Genomic DNA, 18,010 nt, shown 5'->3' with positions numbered 1-18,010 from the left:
TTGACCTGAATGCTCGTCTTCATTTATATCAACTATCATTTACATTTGATCAGGACTTATTCCGTCATACGATAGCGTATTTTAATGAACACGACCAGTCTTCAAAAAAAAAAAAAAAAAAAAAAAAAAAAAAATAAAAAAAAAAAATAAAACAGCTTCAAACATGACACTGTATGATTTAAAATGGTAAACATACATGAACAGGATATTTTACTAATTGTTTTAAGTATCAAAAAGTTTAATTATCTAACATTGCTTAATAAAACTTTTACTAACGTGTATCTATAGTAAAATTCATCATTGGAAAATATTCAAGTAAACATTTCTTTAAAGATCGAATCCATGTAAAAATAAAGTATATATAACACTATTTGTGTTTAAGAAAAAAGTGCTTGTAAACAAAATAGTAACATAAGGAATACACACACACACACATACACATATGCACGCACGGGCGCGCATGCGTATAATATTATGACAATAAATACTCGTTAAACTACCGCTTATTTGTTATTGTTTACGTTATAATTTATAATACTAAACTTCAAGATCGTATTAATGTAAGCTTGAATAAAGTCCTTTTCTGGTTAACAAAGTAGTATGTGCAAAGAAAAATGCGATAAAGCCATGTCTGTTATCAAAGTCCTGGCAGTTGTAAGTTTTTTTTCCCTGTTGGGCGATTTTATAAGGTTTCTAAATTCAGCTACTTTATTAACATTTTGTAATTCATTATGTAAAGAATAAATAAAACAGTTGTTGACTTAAATTTTATAAACTTTGTAATAATGTTTAGGTTATAATTATGCTCATTTTGCGATGTCATGTTGAGCTAAATATAATCTATGAATATATATTACAACTGCCTAAAATAGAAAAGAAATGCCTAGTCTTTTTATCAATTGAAAGTTAAGTCTGATTTGCAGTTGTTTGTTGTGATACACTTTTGTATCATATAATTATGCTATCATTTAAACTACGGAAAATAAGTACACAAAGTTTTTCAAATTGAACTAACAAATGTGTCACAAAATGTCACAACTTTTATTTAAAATAAAATAATATATATTTTCGTCTTCGATTATACCAGCCTATAGTAAACATCTTGGAGAAAATTTATCGTGAATATTAGAGTACTGTAATAGAGGCAAAATATTCTGTCATGAAATAATCACGAATGCCATTTTCACGCTTTAAGGAGCGTGAAAACTGCAATTTTGAATCAGTTGCTTTAACAATTTAAAAAAATAAATCAATAACATGTATGTAAAAATACAATACATAAATACATATATTTCATTTCAGAATGATTTAGAACAGTCAGTATTGAAAACAACTACAGGGTACAATTTGTGTTAGTAAACGAGCTTGCTGAATTAGTCATTTATACTAAGCATTCATCAATATCTGTGCATTTTCTAAACATATAAAATTTGATACACACAAATAGGAAAATATATATGACAAAAATGATATATATTTATTCAATAGAAATATGGCTGAATTACTTTGACCTGAATGCTCGTCTTCATTTATATCAACTATCATTTACATTTGATCAGGATTTATTCCGTCATACGATAGCGTATTTTAATGAACACGATAAGTCTTCAAAATAAGACAGCTTCAAACATGTCACAGTATGATTTAAATTGATAATTTACATATATTTTTACAATTTTACATTTTAGTTACGTGTGTCGACCACAAAAGATTTCACAGATATGGTACATCATGTTTTCGTTAACTTATCAGCTTCTGCATTTCTATTCAAATTATACCACGATTTTGGTATATCATCGGGCTCATCTTTACCCGTTCGGTGTGCAATTTCCTTTATGCGTGACACATATATGTATTTCCAAAAGCTATTGTCATCAACACACATATCAGAAGGAACAACCCAACTTTCGCGGATGTTTTCTATTGTAGGATCATGCTTTCCATCATGCTCATGTGACTTCAGTTCTTCCCAACATGTAAGCGATGACAACTTCCTAGATGATGTCTCGCACCTGCCATTCATCCCCGTTGGTTTATGCATAAAAGCGCTGTGTTTTCCACTATGATTCATTTGTCCGATACAACATACTTCATCACATAAAGGGCACTGTTTAGTGCAACCGATTAATGGAGAGATAATTATGCTTACAGTTTCACATTTTATATTGTAATATTCTTCGGTGTCTATTACGCGTCTTAATATAATTTTTAGATACTTTTTACGTACAGAATCCTTCTTTAAATTATCAACCAATATTGTTATCAAAGTAGTTGGTTCAATTTCCCCGAGAAGATCATTCTCAAATTCCTTAAAACTATTCATCGGGAGAAATTTTGCAAGCGCTGACGATATCAAATTTATACATTGTTTCATTGCAGGAAGTGTAGTTACCTTTTGATTAACTTTTCCTTCCTCCAGGCTGTTACAAACTGAGGTAATATTCTTATCAAAGTAATCCTCTACTATCTGTTTTAGTGATCCATTGAAAGATTCGGTTTCATTCGATAGAGAATCAAACAGTTTCGATATACAGCTTCTAGCACTATGTTCAAACGAATGTAAACAACTATCTAAAAAATGGGACTCAAGATTTCCGATTAAAGTGTAATATATGTGTTTTATAAGTCCCTGCTTTGAAGAAAGACAGTTATGTTGATCTTTAAGGTAAATTGCAATTTCATTAGGTATGGAAGACATTAAATAGTGGACTAACTCTGTCAATATCAATTCACTGAAATTTTCAACTGCTTCTGCTGAACTAGTTTTATATAAAACAATTTCCGAAATCTTCGAACGGAAATAATTTTCTAAGTGAATTTTTAAAGGCGTGTATATGATTTTATTCTTCCTTTCAAGTTTTTTAAAGCGTTGAATAAATTCACCACATGAAGCCAGTGCTACGTCAATTTCAAAAACTGGCTTCGTATGAATCAAACCCTCGGTTAAGTTGCGATGATTTCGCAAATGTAAAATAATATCTTTAAAAATTCCAACCCTATAATCAAGACTGCCATCGGCTATTTGCGCTAGCTTATGTTGCAAAAAAATCCTCATGTCCTCCACAATTTCACTTGCAATTTGGTTCTCTGAATAATGCTCATGAACTGACCAATATGTTGGTGGTACTTCGCATGACAAGTCTGCCAGGTTTCTATCTGAAATACACATTACCTCCAATTGTTCATCTATTTTGGCATGACGTATTGGAAACGATGAGTACATGCAACTTACGGCTTCTTCTTCAAATACCATACCGTTTGACGAAGCAACTCCAAACTGTTTGCTCTTAATCCATCTGTGGAACAAATTGTCAAATAAATCGTTAACGTTAATTGAAGCATGTGTTCGATTTTTAAGATTTTTCTCTAGAAAATGGTCAATTTCGAGCAACATATGTTTATCTAATTCAACAATTTCCAATTCTTTCTGTCTTCTTTTCACTTGTACTTTAAACAGATTCGTGAATTCACGCCTGCTCTCTTCGAAACTCACTTTGATTGACTGCCTAACAAGGCTTTGGAACTTTAGTATTGATTTTCCTAAAATGGTGTTAGGAATTCTCCTGACTATGTTGTCGCCATTTACTGTATATAAACAAGCTAAAAGTTCATTTGTCCTATCATCGTATTTATTCTGTAATTCCAGCAAAGCATTTTTATTCGTGCAATCATTTATATTTTGATTGAATTCCTTTAAATTCTCTTGCAACGTCGATCTTAATTTCCATTGTAAGTTGCATATTTCTCTATCAATCACAGTCCTTGCTTTAATTTCAATAATATTTTTAAATTCGTAAACGAAATTGTCCCGTTTCACCGCCTCCCATATATTTTCGATGTGCTCCGCAAATTCCACTAATAAAAACGTTCCATCGGTTTTAATCATTATGTCTTTTTTAAGACTCTCTACGTCTTCGCTGTATTGTGGATTAATCAGACCTTGGGGTTGAGAGGACTGATAAAGGGGAGGAAAATGATAAACGTCTTTAACAATGTCAAACTTAATAATATCTTTAAAGCGCTTTGGTCTAATATTTTCTAATTTACAAGCAGCATATGTATAATCATCCAACAAACGCTCAAGATGATGTGTCTGCTGAAGTAGATGGTATTTGTTTCCTTTTGCTACATTTTGGTGAAGAAGGACGCAACATGGATTTAAACCAACCAAATCCATTCTAAGAAATGCGTGTACAGAAATAGGCAAAATATCTTTTAGGTATGACAGATTTTCACCCATTATATTGACAATTGTTATATTTGAAATCCCAATCACAAAAGTTGCCAATTCCCTGTCCTTCCGGTCAATATCAAGTGCCTCGGATTCTAATGGCAATGTAAACAATCCTTCTGTATCAACAACAAATACATATTCTGCATTATAGTTTCTGATAAAATCTGGTGACACTTTTACCAAATGAAGATGTAACCCACGTGTACATCTGCCAGACCCTTCAGCAAATTGCGATCCAAACATTACATTTAATAATGTCGACTTTCCAGTGCTTTGAATACCTAAAACAGATACTACTTTAATTCTTATATTTTCAAGATTTCGCCTTAGTTCAGATATTATGCCTTTCACCCAATTCAAAGAAACATAATTTGATATCCCATCCATTAATTCTATATTGTAGCCATATAAGAGAAGTTTCACCGCAGCAGAAAGCATCCTGTCAAGTCCAAAAATGTTACGGTCTTCCTTTTGGCACTGAGAGGAAACAGTCTCGTATATTTGTCCCATTTCTCTTACAAAATGTGATATTGATAAAGAATTGTTACATATCTTCACATCTAGGTTATCAAGTCTTTCTTGAATTTCAACAGAGTGTAATCTGTCAAGACGCAATTGACACAAAAGATCTGAATAAACACTGTAGACTCTATTCAGATTTGAACGTGTTGCTTTGTCAAAATTTATTTTAAGAAGTCTGATATAAATTTCGTTTTGTTCTTCTAAAGTTAAATACGAAAAAGGAGGCGAGTCTTCTGTTTCTGAGATCGTGTCAAATGTTTCTAAAAATCGATATATCAGGGAACTTTCACCATTTCTAATGAGGTTTATTTGCTTCAAACGTGACGCATTTTTCTGTTGCTCTAATTTGTCCCGATAAAGACGAACATTTTCTCCGCTTTTCCAATGTTGTAGTTTATAAATTTCCTTATCTGCTTTTGAAAATGCAAGAGATTCTGACCATTGGATTGGAAAAATAGATTGCATTTTGTTCTCCTCATATAGCTTGAAAATTGGGTTGGTGAATTCTTCAGCTTTCGTTATTTGTTTTTTAATTCTGTCTAAATCGATATCAAAATTGTTTTCTTCAGCAATTTTCATCAAATCATCTATTGAATTTTCAAATCTAGCTTTTGAAACTGCACACAGAACTTCCTTCATCCAGTCAAATCGCATTGCGCATTTCAAAGCAACTATAAGGTTATCGATTAATTTGTGTGTGCAAAATTCTTCAAGCTCTTCTGCCAAGTTAATATCCTCTTCGTTATCAGAAAGATCTGTGCAAAAGATAATAAACTGCTTTTTATGTGTTGACATGTCTTTCTGCATTAAAGATTTCACTTCACCGATTTCTTGTTTATCACAAAGAAGAACTACAATATCACTGGCAGTTAAAAGAAAGCCGAGTTGATCTGCATGTTTTTTGCAATTTCCGCGGAGATTAAGATATAAAGATGGTTGATCACTAGCATTAAACACAGGAAAGGCCTCGATTATTCCGTTGCAAATTTCAGACACGTTCTTGGTACTTCCTTCCAAATCTCTATGGAAAAAGAAAGAGTGCTCTTTTCCGGATTCAGTTATTATCATATTAAGAATGTTTGACTTCGAAACAGTTTGCTGACCAAATCCAATGGCACTGATTACTTTCATTTTAAAATCTAGTACAGGACGTTGTATATCACTACCATCAGGGTCTTTGTATTTTGCAATCAAACTTTTCAAAGGCCAAATGTATATTGTTGCCCTTTCAAGTTGCCCACTTTTTACTACGAGTGGGAACGCATGGTTGCAGCCCCAGAAATGCAAGACCAGGTCTTGTCTTGAAATGAAATTACAGCATAAGAAAACAAATGTCGATATGTCTAGTGGATGGGGATGCATTGATCTTTTTCTTGATTTAACTTTTCTACAATTGCCATTATAAAAAACGATTTTCTGTAAAAATGATAAGTCATGTTCGTATGTTGCTATAGCGTTGTTGTGTTCATTACTTTCAAACCGAACAGAAAAGACATCTTGTCGCTCCAAACGTCCCGGAAACAAACCACTATACCTACAGAACTGCATAAGATCGTCAATGTCCATTTTAGTAGTTGTTGTTTTTTGATCTGAAACTGATAATCAATACAAGACATGACATATTAAATTTATCCTCCCATACACTCTTTAGTTTTTCATGTGTAAATCAATGCTCATAGCTTTTTGGAAGTTATTTTTTGGTGTGTTTAAAAACCCTACACAGCCTGATAAATAGTAAAGATTTAAAGCCGAAAGAATAAATTACATTTAGAGATAAAAAGGATACTCTATAACTTTGAAATATAGAACAATGTATTATAAATTTGTTTAAAGATAGATGAAAGGGCCATATTTGTACATACCTATGAAGAAAACACACACGCATATCACAGAAATTTGGATAAAAAAGATACTGGCTTAATCCATCCTCTCTCTCATTAAAAGGCAAACAATACTTTTGCGACATTCATTATTGAAATAAAATGATCTTTGTGTTTGGTACCATTTGTTAGGATATTCAAGTTCTTTCAGAGTTTAAAACACTTGTTTTCAATAGGTGTGAGTTTGAAGAAACATGATTTTCAGTTTAGCACGTTACGGGTTAAAAAGAAAATTAAACAAATAGTCATGTTGGTGTTATACTGTTAATAACATTTAAGAACTCGTAAAATGATGTAAATAAGCATTACATACTTGTAATATGTGGAGACGTCTAGTCTTGCATCTCTGTTTCCCCAGATATCATTTATTTTGAGGGGGCGTCCGTGGCCGAGTGGTTAAGGTCGTTGACTTCAAACCACTTGCCCCTCGCCGCTGTGGGTTCGAATCCCGACAGGGACTTTGGATTCTTTCATGTGAGGAAGCTATCCAGCTAGCTTACGGAACGTCGGTGGTTCTACTCAGGTGCCCGTTCGTGCCTGAAATAATGCACGGAAGGGCACCTGAGGTCTTCGTCCACCAGTAAAGCTGGAACGTCGCGATATGACATATACTGTGTCTATGTGATGTAAAATATTTTGAGCTTATTTAGGGTCTTCTCGGTTGTAGATTTAAGCATGATGTAAACAGTTTGCAGGGGCAAGGTAATTTATGTGCAAAACTTAACGAATAACAATTCTCCAACGTGCCATAAAATGCTTTGTCAATGAAACGAGTGTCCAAACCAAACCCAATATTGAAAAAAAGCTCACAGCAAAATCATCACAAGTCATTAACCGCAGCAGTCTAATTTATAATAAAAGAACTAACTAATTCACAAATGTGCAATTTTCATTTTGCCCCTTACAACGAATACTGAAAATCATTATTTATACAATCCATAATTTGAAAACAAAATATACCATGCTGTAGTTGATAAAGAAGAGATAGAGGGAAATTGAATCACTATAGAAAGCAAGAACGGCAAAATTGAAAATGTTGCAGGCTCGATTTGATTGAGCCTTTTCATTGACGGTACTTGAAAGTGCCGTTCACGCCCTCGTGCACTGCTTATGGAGAATTTAATATTTAACATGAAATGGTAAAACTTTGAGAATCCTAAAATTGGTACCAAACTTATTTAGTTTCAATAATGAAAAATTCAAACATTATGCTAAATATTGGTTTTATTTGCCTTTCAGCATACTTTGGAATTCATATTCCTTTTATTCGTAAAGTAGAAAAAAACCCGCGTTACATTTCATTAAAAACACTTACTTTAAATTTCAAACTGCAGTCGTATATTTCGAAGTACAGTCTTCTTGTGTATAAAATGCCATTCAAATGGCATATTCTTTGGCAGCTCATACAACCCACTTGATCGCAAAATATGATGCTTATTTACAAAAATCCATTTCCAAACACATGATGGTTCTTCATTTAAGGTCATGCGAACTTTCCAATTTGGATAAACACTATTTAAATCTCTAAAGCTTACATATCTATCTTTGTAGTTGAATAAATTTCCTTTTCTACAATGTAACGTGCAGGTTTCATAGGAGAGCTCACGTGTCCCCTTCCAATGCATTCCTCGGCAACCAACTGGTCGGTGAATAAAACACTCATGATGGCCAGGATGACAAGAAGAAAATTTACAGATTTCTTTACAAAACGGACACAATGCTTGACATCCAATGACTTTGCCACTAAATTTATTTGCAATCATTGAAATCACATTCATTGAATTAGTAGATATTTCTGAAGCGAGGTCTGCTGTTGTTGCATCCAGAAACTGTTCACATTTCCCTTTCATTTCGTCCTTCAGTCTTCCAATGTTAACTGTAATTTCCAAATATCCTTTAGCTTTTTGTTTAAAAAGATCAATAATACTTAAATCTATATAAACATGCTTGCTAAAACGTTGAAAAACGTCATGAAAAGAAACGTTGTCTTCTTTTAATGAGCATAAAATATATTCAAACATATTCAATGTTTTTTCTCTCAAGTACTTTTTTATGATTTCCTTAAATCCTGTATCATTGGCTAATGTTATCAGGATTGAAGACAAACATTTCGTAGTCGCGTTTTCTGGGGAATGAAAATAAAGACTTAATAACTCGTCATTATCAGTGTTGATAGCATGGTACAAGCAATATCCTAAAAGGCCTTGTTTTGAGTGAAAGGCCACTTTTAAATTAGACGTTTCTAAAGCATTGAGCAGACATCTCTGTGATATTCGGTAAAAGTTTACTTTAACCATTCTTTCTATGGTACTAAATATCATTTCAAACAAAATGTCCGTGACCTTCTTTTCCTCTTGCTTTTTTGCCAACACCCTTAGTTCTTTCTCAACTGATCGTAAGACACTATGCTTTTCCATGTGGCACTGTAAATCATTGACCATAGTTCCTGATGTACAAAGGAGTAAATCGATGGAGAACATTTGGCTAATTTCCTTTTTTGTATCATAACTATCAAGTTCTTCATGTAGACGTTTTCCAATTTTCAATAAAATTTGTTTTGGTACAATATTTGAGTAAGGCATGAGCTTTATGAAAAACGCCGATATTTCCTGGGAATACTCATTACTGATTTGCGATTGAATAGCCATCATTTTTGATAGAAGTTCGGCTACACGGGATGATGAAAATTTATGAAAAGCGTGATTTAAATGTGCTTGTTCATCCGGTCGGATGTTTGATAAAGAAGAAGCTTTAACTTTCTTTTCGGAAAGCAAATGTTTATAAGCTGGACAAACCGCTTGCAATGCCTCTGTTATATCAGGTAATATTGATTTTTCCGGAGAAGGAAAGTTTAATGTTTTGACCCATTCACGCCAAACTTTTGAAAAGCAAATCTCGAAGTCTTTGAAAAGTCTTTGATAATTGGACATCATATCAATGAAATCTTCAATGCTCTTTGCTGGAATTGAAGGAAATGATTGAGTGCTTACATACTGAAATATTTCTTTTGTTGAGACTCGAACTTTTTCCGTTTCACTTTGAAGATTTTCGAGACATTTTTGTTTCCAATGATCAAAATAAGGAGACGTAATTTTTTTTGGTTTTTCAAGAAATTTTTTGAGTTCTGCCATAGCCTTGTTTTTTACTACAGCTTCATCTTTAGAAAATCTGTCTGCGACATTCTTTTGTGTGTATTGCTTGCTTTTTAGCCTTGCTATCAGTCTAGTAGATATTTCGTCTACCTGCTTAAAATACTCCATAAGAATTCTGAAGTAACCTTTATCCAGATCAAGGCGTGCTTCTGCCTCAAGAGTTGTGCGAAACTCAAAAACAAAACGATCTTTTTTGATAGCATTCCACAAAGTTTTTAAATGGCGGACAAAATTTGCCATATTATCGATTTTTGAATCACAACAAACATAATCCATAAGTTTTGTTCTTACACTGTCAACTTCCTTACTATACCCGATACTTACTGGTGCCATTGGTTGTTCCCCTTCATACAAGCTTGGGATGTAATCAGTATGGTGAAAAATAGAAAATTCTATAATTTCATGAAATAACCTTGGAGGAATTTTTTCTAATTCACAGGCCTTTTTTGTCAGGTTATTTAGGACATTTTCAAGAATGCGACTCTGTTGAATAAGTTTCTCTCTGTTTCGTTTGTCAACGTTATGGTGCACAATTGTACAACGTGGGTGTAATCCGACAAGGTTCATTCTCAGGAAAGCATGAACTGCGATTGGTAAATTTTCATGTAAATATGTTGCGTTCTCTCCCATGAGATTTATTACAGTTGTGTCAGCTAAGCCTATGACAAATGTTGACAATTCGTTGTCATGTTTAACGGATTCTGTAGAAATAAGTTCTGCAGCTTTCAGGCCTTCTGTGTCAATAGCAAGAATAAAATCTGCCTGAATTTCATTTTCTTCCGATGGCTGAACTTTAACTAATTGCATAAATGCACCCCTCGTGCAACGTCCTGCACTAACTGCGAAGTGGAGGCCAAACAAAACATTCAAAAATGTAGACTTTCCTGAGCTTTGAATACCAAGGACTGATATGGTATGCACACGTATGTCATCTGCAGGTTTTAAGATTTTATTATTTCTCAGAACGTCTGGAAGCTCCTTAAAAATTGAGCTTATCCAAAGTATTGGTACTGAACAAGCTTCGCCATCAAGAATTTCAATAGGATAACCTTCTAAAAGAGACAAACAAGCATATAGGGGTAGTTTCTTATACGATATCTTTTGTTTCTCTATTTGAATTATAATTTCTTGATCAGGCTGACTCTCACATGCCTCATACAACTGACCAAGTTCCCTGACAACATGCTCCATCCCAAATGACAATTTCGATTTCATATCGTCAAGATCAGACAGTTTATTATTGATTTTAATTCTCTCTTCTTCTGTTGCCTGAATTGTTTGATTTACAAGTTCCTGATATTTATCATAGAATGGTTTAAGGTGGATTCGCGAAAGGCTATCTAATTCAAGCTTTAGCATTCTCAGAAATATTTTCCGTGTAAAATCTTTGAAATTTGATAAGGCCTTAATGAATATCACCATCGGCTTGGAAATGCCCTTATTTGCAAAATGTTGAAATTGTCGATTTCTAACTTTTGACATGTCCTTTTCCAATTTTTCTTTACTTTCATATCTTTTCTTTTCACTTTCATCTAATTGATCAAATCTCCAAAAATCTCTATCCATTTGCGCCCAGGTTTTCCAAAACTTTTCTTGAAGCGGCAGTATTGTAAGCTTTCTCTCTTTTTCATCTACACATTTTATAGCATCAATCATGTCTTTGGAATATTCGAAAGCTGTTGCAAAGTCAATGTTTGATTCATCCACGCAAAATTTCATATTTGAAAGATTTTTTACAATATCAGATAAAACAACCTCTTTGCCTCCATGTTCAATTCTATTTATATTATGTAATAACATGTCCAGCATATCAGAAAGCATGGCCCGCTCAGCAGTCACTATATCAAAATGGGACTCTGGTTCATTTTCAAATGAAGTTCTTATATAATTATCTATTACATCGTTATCTGGATTCTGGTCTGATATCAGTAAAATCACGCGTGACCCCAAACTAAGTAACCGCTTTACTGTCATTTTTATGTCGTTTAAATCTTGAACGGTGCACAAAAAAACTGTTACAGTTGCCATTGTTCCAATCAAATCGATCTGTTTGTTTAAAGCTATGGCATTTCCACGTAAATTGACGAATAATTTTGGTTCGTTAAACCGTCGATCCTTATTTTCGGAAGGCAAAAACCACCCGAGTTCAACAAGGCCATTTGTAGCGCTAGATCTAGACCTTTTTGATCCCTCAGAATTTCTGTGAAAAAACATTGGATGTGGTTTTTCCGATCCACCAATTAAACAATTTAATAAACTTGACTTTGAAAACTGTTCATTTTCTCCTGCCCTTATAAATGCTATGCATTTCATGGGCTCGTGAATCATTTGCCTTTCTGTATAAGAATCATACTTCTGAAATTGTCCTATAAGTGAGCGGAAAGGCCATAGAAATACAGTTGGTTTTACGGTTGCAGAAAGTTGTAGCGAGAAAGGCATTGCCAGCTTACATCCCCATAGATGCATTATAAGATCTTGTTTTGCTGTGGGGTCACAGCATAAAAAGACAGCCACTAAAACGTCCAATGGATGAATATTGGCATTTGTTGCTTCGCGTTTTAGTCGTGTTCTTTCCCTGAAACCCATCTTAAATGGTTCAACATGTTCTGTGCCGGAAATTTTTATATTTCTAGCGTGATAATTATATCTTGTTATATCATACACGAACTGCCATGCCAATGAACTCTTCTTTTGCCCTGTGTTTAGACTCTCTGGTGTAATTTGATACAGGTCCTCCCGTGTTAGTTTTTCGGGATAAAATTGTTTGAAACTAAGTTTCTCTAAAACTTCACCTAAGATAAATATAGGTGATGAATCAGCCATTTCAAAAGAAGCAATAATTTGTCATTAAACGTACCTTTTACAGATTTGAATAAGACTAGCCGGTATCCAAATGCCAGAGTATATCCAAATATTTCATTTTGGTGTTTTGATATTCCTTAGTTAGTTCAGATTCTTGTTATCTAAAATAACAAAGACATATTTTTTATATCATATCAACTTTTGTTAAAGATTCATATCGTTATACAAAAACCTTGGCAATTAAATCAACAATATTTGATACAATGCTTGAAAAGACAACGGGTATATAAACACTTACAACTGATATATGTTACAGAGATGGATATATTTGATCGCCTAGCGATCATTGGGTATACAAATCTGGAAAAAAGTGATCCCTCGGAAGCATTAATCACAACAAAATAACAAGAGAATTGCAGACTCGATTTGATTGAGTCTGTACATAAGGGATAATGAATACGTACATCCCTCTGTACGAGTGACAATATGAAGGCATCGGATATATGGTAATCCAACTGTTACTAATCTTTGTGACTATGAAATGATCACAAAGACATCTCTTATGATAAAGTGTGTGTATTTTAAAAAGTGTTCAATTAGTTTGATGCAACTTGATTCTTAGAGTCCTACTCTAAGTTCACTCTTTTCTATAAATATCAACACTGCTGGCAGCTGAACACATTATAATGATCCAGCTGAAGTTTAACCAGTGACCATCAGTTATTCACTTGAATAATTTCTTTTTATAAATTCTATGATCATTTTAAAATCAAAGAAATTACGAGTATATGAACTAGTTTTCATTCTGTCTACATGCCCAACTGAAACTGAACTGTAGCAAACGTTCCTGCATGATTATACCACTGTTATAAAACGTTTACCTCAAAACACCGAAGTAGAAAGGTTCACACCGTATTCATCCAAGGTAATGTTTCAACTTATTTCTTCATCATAAAATTATCAGATTTTCAGAACTAAATAATAGTTTGAAGTTTTTGCATTTAAAATATCTGTTGTTATATTTGCGATAAAGTGCAAACGATGCTGATATTTGCAAATAAATCAAGTCCAAAACGCGTTTGCAGCATCAAATTTCGTCTTAAATACAAAATATAGACTTCCCTTTACTTGTATTTGAGTGGTCATATATCAATTCGAGCTGTTTTGAGCAATCTTTACAAAAAAACGTTCTCGCCTTGTGTACAGAGTCTAGAACCGTTGTGTACGCGGTATATACGAAAAACTGTTAGCGAGTGTACGGGTGTAGAAGGTTAACTTATGCAATTTTCGGCAAAAATAGTGTACCAAAGCAGATACACGTACATAGTTTATTTGTATTAAAGACGGAATTTGATACAGGAAATACGTTTTGGGCTGAATTTAGTGGTAAAAGTCAACATCGTTCGCACGTGTCAACAAATATGCTACAATTTAAAGCCAATTTAACAAAAAATATACAATTTGCAGAAAAAGAAAAACTGCTTTAAAATCAGAGATATTTAGCTGCATGATATTGTTAAGTTTGGAAAAATGATGATGTTATGATGAAGAAATAAGTTGAATCATTACCTTTGGCGAACTTAATATGAACCTTTCTATTTTCAGTGGACGCTGTACAACAATGGGTGATCAAAACGTTCGCATGAAAGTGTTCTCACAATATTACTGTATGCAAAAACTTTAAGCAACCATACTATGACACTAACATGCCTTTAGAAGTTAACACAAAATCTACTGTTGTACTAGTGCTTCAAAATCTTATAAAATATATAAATTGTAGAAGGAATCTAAATAACGCACCAAAACATTCATAATTTGTCATTTTGCTTCGAAAACTGTTCATTTTTTCCGCAATCTAGATATGCCTTCTTTTATAACACTACAGAATTAGCACCATCTGATTGTAGAGGACAATATCGGGATCATTGATCCGGGAGGCACTTGTTCTTGGATCGTATCAAACAAAAAGGAAAGAGAAAAGACTGCTTTGGCTTTGATATTAATTTTGTTGTATTTGAGGGCTGAATTGAAAAGTGTCGTAAGTCACATTTATGTCAAAAAATCAATTTTTTGCATTTTTGTCAATCAATAAACATAGCATGTTATTCTTATAATAAGTAACTGTAACGACGTATTTTCAAAAGTGTCGTAACTTTATGCTACATTTTTTTTTGTAAATGTAAAACTGTCGTAAGTTTAGTTACATACAGTTTTCCACAATGCAGTCTCATATCCATACAGTAGAATTAACATGGAAAAGCGGTTATAACTATGATGGTGTCCTCAAAACTGGACAAACTGATGATGTCATAAACTCATAACAGTTACTTTGATGTCATAATCAACTTGGCACCCATGGCATTGATAATACTGAAAACAAAAACCCGGCAAATATTGAAATTACATATAACTGAAGCTAGCAGTTTTGTGGATATCTGTGGGCAAGTTTCTTTTCATGAAGTGTTTGTAATCTGAAGAATAAAATGAATTAAAGTTTTCAAGTAGAATATTTGTACATTGTTTGACTTAAGATATTGTGTATAGTCAGAGCACTTTGTTAAGCTTGAATTTTGAATAAAAAGCACCTAATTTGGTAGTAATGAGATGTTCTGTCCTTGTCATCAAATTGCAAATTTGTAAAGCAGAAATAACTGAATTCACAGGTACTAATTTTATAAGACATTGTTCTGTTTTGTTCTGCTGTTTCTTATTTTCTTTTTATCTAGAATTGAAATTATATATTTTGAATGATATTGTTATAAACAATGTAGGGCTCCACTTTGTTTCATATGATGTCTGTAAAGTAAAACAATACAATTATCTTCATTTGTTAAAAAAATGCTTATACAAATTAACTTATGCATAATAATCTGTTTTGTATCATTAAATGATATGTCTTTAATGAAAGCAGGCAATGGCTATTTTATTACAAGTCCTGTTAAACATTAACATATGATCTGAATCTGAAGACAACTTGGAATGTATGTATAGTCAATGAATCCTGTGTTATACTCACTGTCATTTTAAATTCAATGCATTTTTAAGAACCAAGCAGTATGATAAATGATCAATTGCATTTAAATTGGTTTAATTTAAAGTTTAATGTTCAAAGTTTTTCTTTCTTTTATATAACATGTCTTTAAATTTGAATTAAATAAAGTCAATATAAAATGTGTTATTTTCAATTACAAAAAGCTATCATAGTCTGTTGTTTAGTATAAAACATATTAGTGGAAAACTTTAGCTATCTTGAGATACAACACTTGTCCATTAATTCAACAAGTAGAATGTAAAGAATTTCAGATGTAAAAATGTTGTAAGACAAAAAAATCTTTTTATTTCTTAATGTTAAGTATTATAGATGTAAATTAGAAATATTCCCTCCTGTTTGAATTTTTTGTTTTATTGGGTTTTACGCCACACTGACACGTTATAGGTCATGTGATAATTAAACTTGTCAAAAATTATTTAAGAAAAAAAAACAAGTTGTTTTCCTTCTCTTGTAAAATTGTGTAAATGTGACGTACAACAGTTTTCCGTTCAACCCTCGATATAAATGTGTAGCAGTGCATAATAACAATTTCATCGATATCAACTAATGCGTGAAATATGATAACATCTTTATCTGCCTACACATTTAGGTCTCGCCCGGTGAGAGGGCAAAAGTGAGTGGGCCGAAACCGTAATAAAAAGTACTTCGAACTAGTTGTTTGAAAAGGATGAAAATCTTCAACCAATTATTTTTTGTGAGCATAAAAACGGATTTGTAATTGTTTTTTTAATTTAATTTTTAACATGTTCAGTATTTATCTTAATGTAACCTTTTTACGTGAAAATCTATTGCCAAGGCTGATCTTCGCAAGGCGGTTCTACTCATAAAATGATCCGGGTTTTATATAATTTGTTGCAGAAATGTTATACCTGTATAATATAACTCGAATAACCTAAAACCTATGATACCAAAAAAAGGGAAGAAGATTTCCATGAAAAAAAAAAAAAAAAAAAACACAAAAAAAACCCACTCAGTAATCTGTGCTGAAATAAAAACACCTTTCTCAGAACTTTTTGCTTTAACTGTGCTGATGAATATGAACAATGGCCTCAAATAAAAGAACTCAAACTTACAAAATTTATCAATATTCGAATACGAAAAGTAACATGGCAAAACGGTTAAAATTATAACATTCGAGTTCTGTCAACACAAGTAGCAATTAAGAATTTTTGTTCTTGAAGTGTATTCTTTTTCCGTGACTATATTAATGAAAGTAATAAATTTTCATTTTCAAAATTGTCACTTCAAATCTATTTCTTTAAGAAATAAAAATTGATGAAAAGATACAATCATATATATGCTAGAAATCAACAAAAATGGTTCACACCTATTCCAAAGGAGAAAAGTGTCACATGACACCATTGTTTGGTTAACGAAAACACATAACTACAAATAACATATAAAAGATATTTACCTTTATTTAAGGGTTTTCCTGTCCTTAATTCTTAAATAACAAAACAGGTGTATCTCACTCTATTTTTTCAACAGGTACTGTCCTCGCACTGCTGCGTTTTAGATCAATATTTGTAGTCATAACAACGCCAATGAGGATTGACTAAAAAGTTCAAACTTTGTAGTATATCTAAATTACAAAATCTTAAATAGGGCGTGACAGCGAAGTAAATGTGCAAAGTATATAAACATGAATAAAGTACATTTTTACACAAATGTCACCTTTGCGTAACTTTTAAGTATAACAGCGTCTCTGTTAGTCATGTGCATGGTGTCAGAATAATGTATTAATTAAGTAATAAATAATTAGCAAGCAAACCAAATGTTTTGACCACCTGTCTATTGTTTGCAAGTCTGTATTTAGAATATTTGAAGCTGATAGCGGATCTTCAACAATAATGAATAGACTAGTATCATCAGCGAAAAGTCTGATGTTTGCTTTGATATCAAGAACAATGTCATTTATATATATTAAAAAAAGAAGTGGCCCGAGTATGGATCCTTGAGGGACACCAGCATTTATATAATTATCAGAAGATGTACAACCTTTAAGAACAACTCTTTGTTTTCTGTTATCAAGATAGGAAGTGAACCAAAGTAAAAGACGACCGGAAATTCCAATGTTATTAAGTGTATAGATAAGGCCCTTATGCCATACACGATCAAAGGCTTTACTGATGTCACAGAAAACTGTTCTCACCTCTTTTCCAGAATCAATGGCTTGAGCAAATAAATTGTATATGTAAGTCAGTTGATTTATTGTAGAGTCACCAGGAACAAAACCTGATTGTAATTGGGTAAGAATATTATTAGAATGAAGGAAATTGAATGTATGTTTGAATATGATTCTTTCAAAAACTTTATTGATAGTGCTAAAAAGAGAAATAGGACGGTAGTTATTTACCAGAGAAGGATC

The 18,010-nt window shown here is 32.7% G+C and overlaps 2 protein-coding genes across 2 annotated transcripts; both read right to left on the bottom strand.

Moving 5' to 3' along the window:
* Positions 1-231: 231 nt before the first annotated feature.
* On the bottom strand, positions 232-6,338 carry LOC132724792 (interferon-induced very large GTPase 1-like). The gene has a single exon (XM_060709755.1). The coding sequence runs from the start codon at positions 6,320-6,322 to the stop codon at positions 1,730-1,732; it is 4,593 nt and encodes a 1,530-aa protein (XP_060565738.1). The 5' UTR covers positions 6,323-6,338; the 3' UTR covers positions 232-1,729.
* Positions 6,339-7,952: 1,614 nt separating this feature from the next.
* LOC132724794 (interferon-induced very large GTPase 1-like) lies at positions 7,953-17,134 on the bottom strand. The gene is made up of 2 exons (XM_060709757.1): positions 17,057-17,134; positions 7,953-12,751 (listed from the first exon to the last, which is right to left on the bottom strand). The coding sequence occupies exon 2, from the start codon at positions 12,609-12,611 to the stop codon at positions 7,953-7,955; it is 4,659 nt and encodes a 1,552-aa protein (XP_060565740.1). The 5' UTR covers positions 12,612-12,751; positions 17,057-17,134.
* Positions 17,135-18,010: the final 876 nt, after the last annotated feature.

Source organism: Ruditapes philippinarum, unplaced genomic scaffold (genome assembly GCF_026571515.1).
Source record: "Ruditapes philippinarum isolate M1 unplaced genomic scaffold, ASM2657151v2 ctg4997_1_1_1_1, whole genome shotgun sequence".
NCBI lineage: Eukaryota > Metazoa > Mollusca > Bivalvia > Venerida > Veneridae > Ruditapes > Ruditapes philippinarum.
This window is presented reverse-complemented; position numbering and strand designations above follow the sequence as displayed.

Coding starts and splice junctions, on each gene's coding strand:
- LOC132724792 (XM_060709755.1), bottom strand. CDS start 6,322: ATGGACATTGACGATCTTATGCAGTTCTGTAGGTATAGTGGTTTGTTT.
- LOC132724794 (XM_060709757.1), bottom strand. CDS start 12,611: ATGGCTGATTCATCACCTATATTTATCTTAGGTGAAGTTTTAGAGAAA.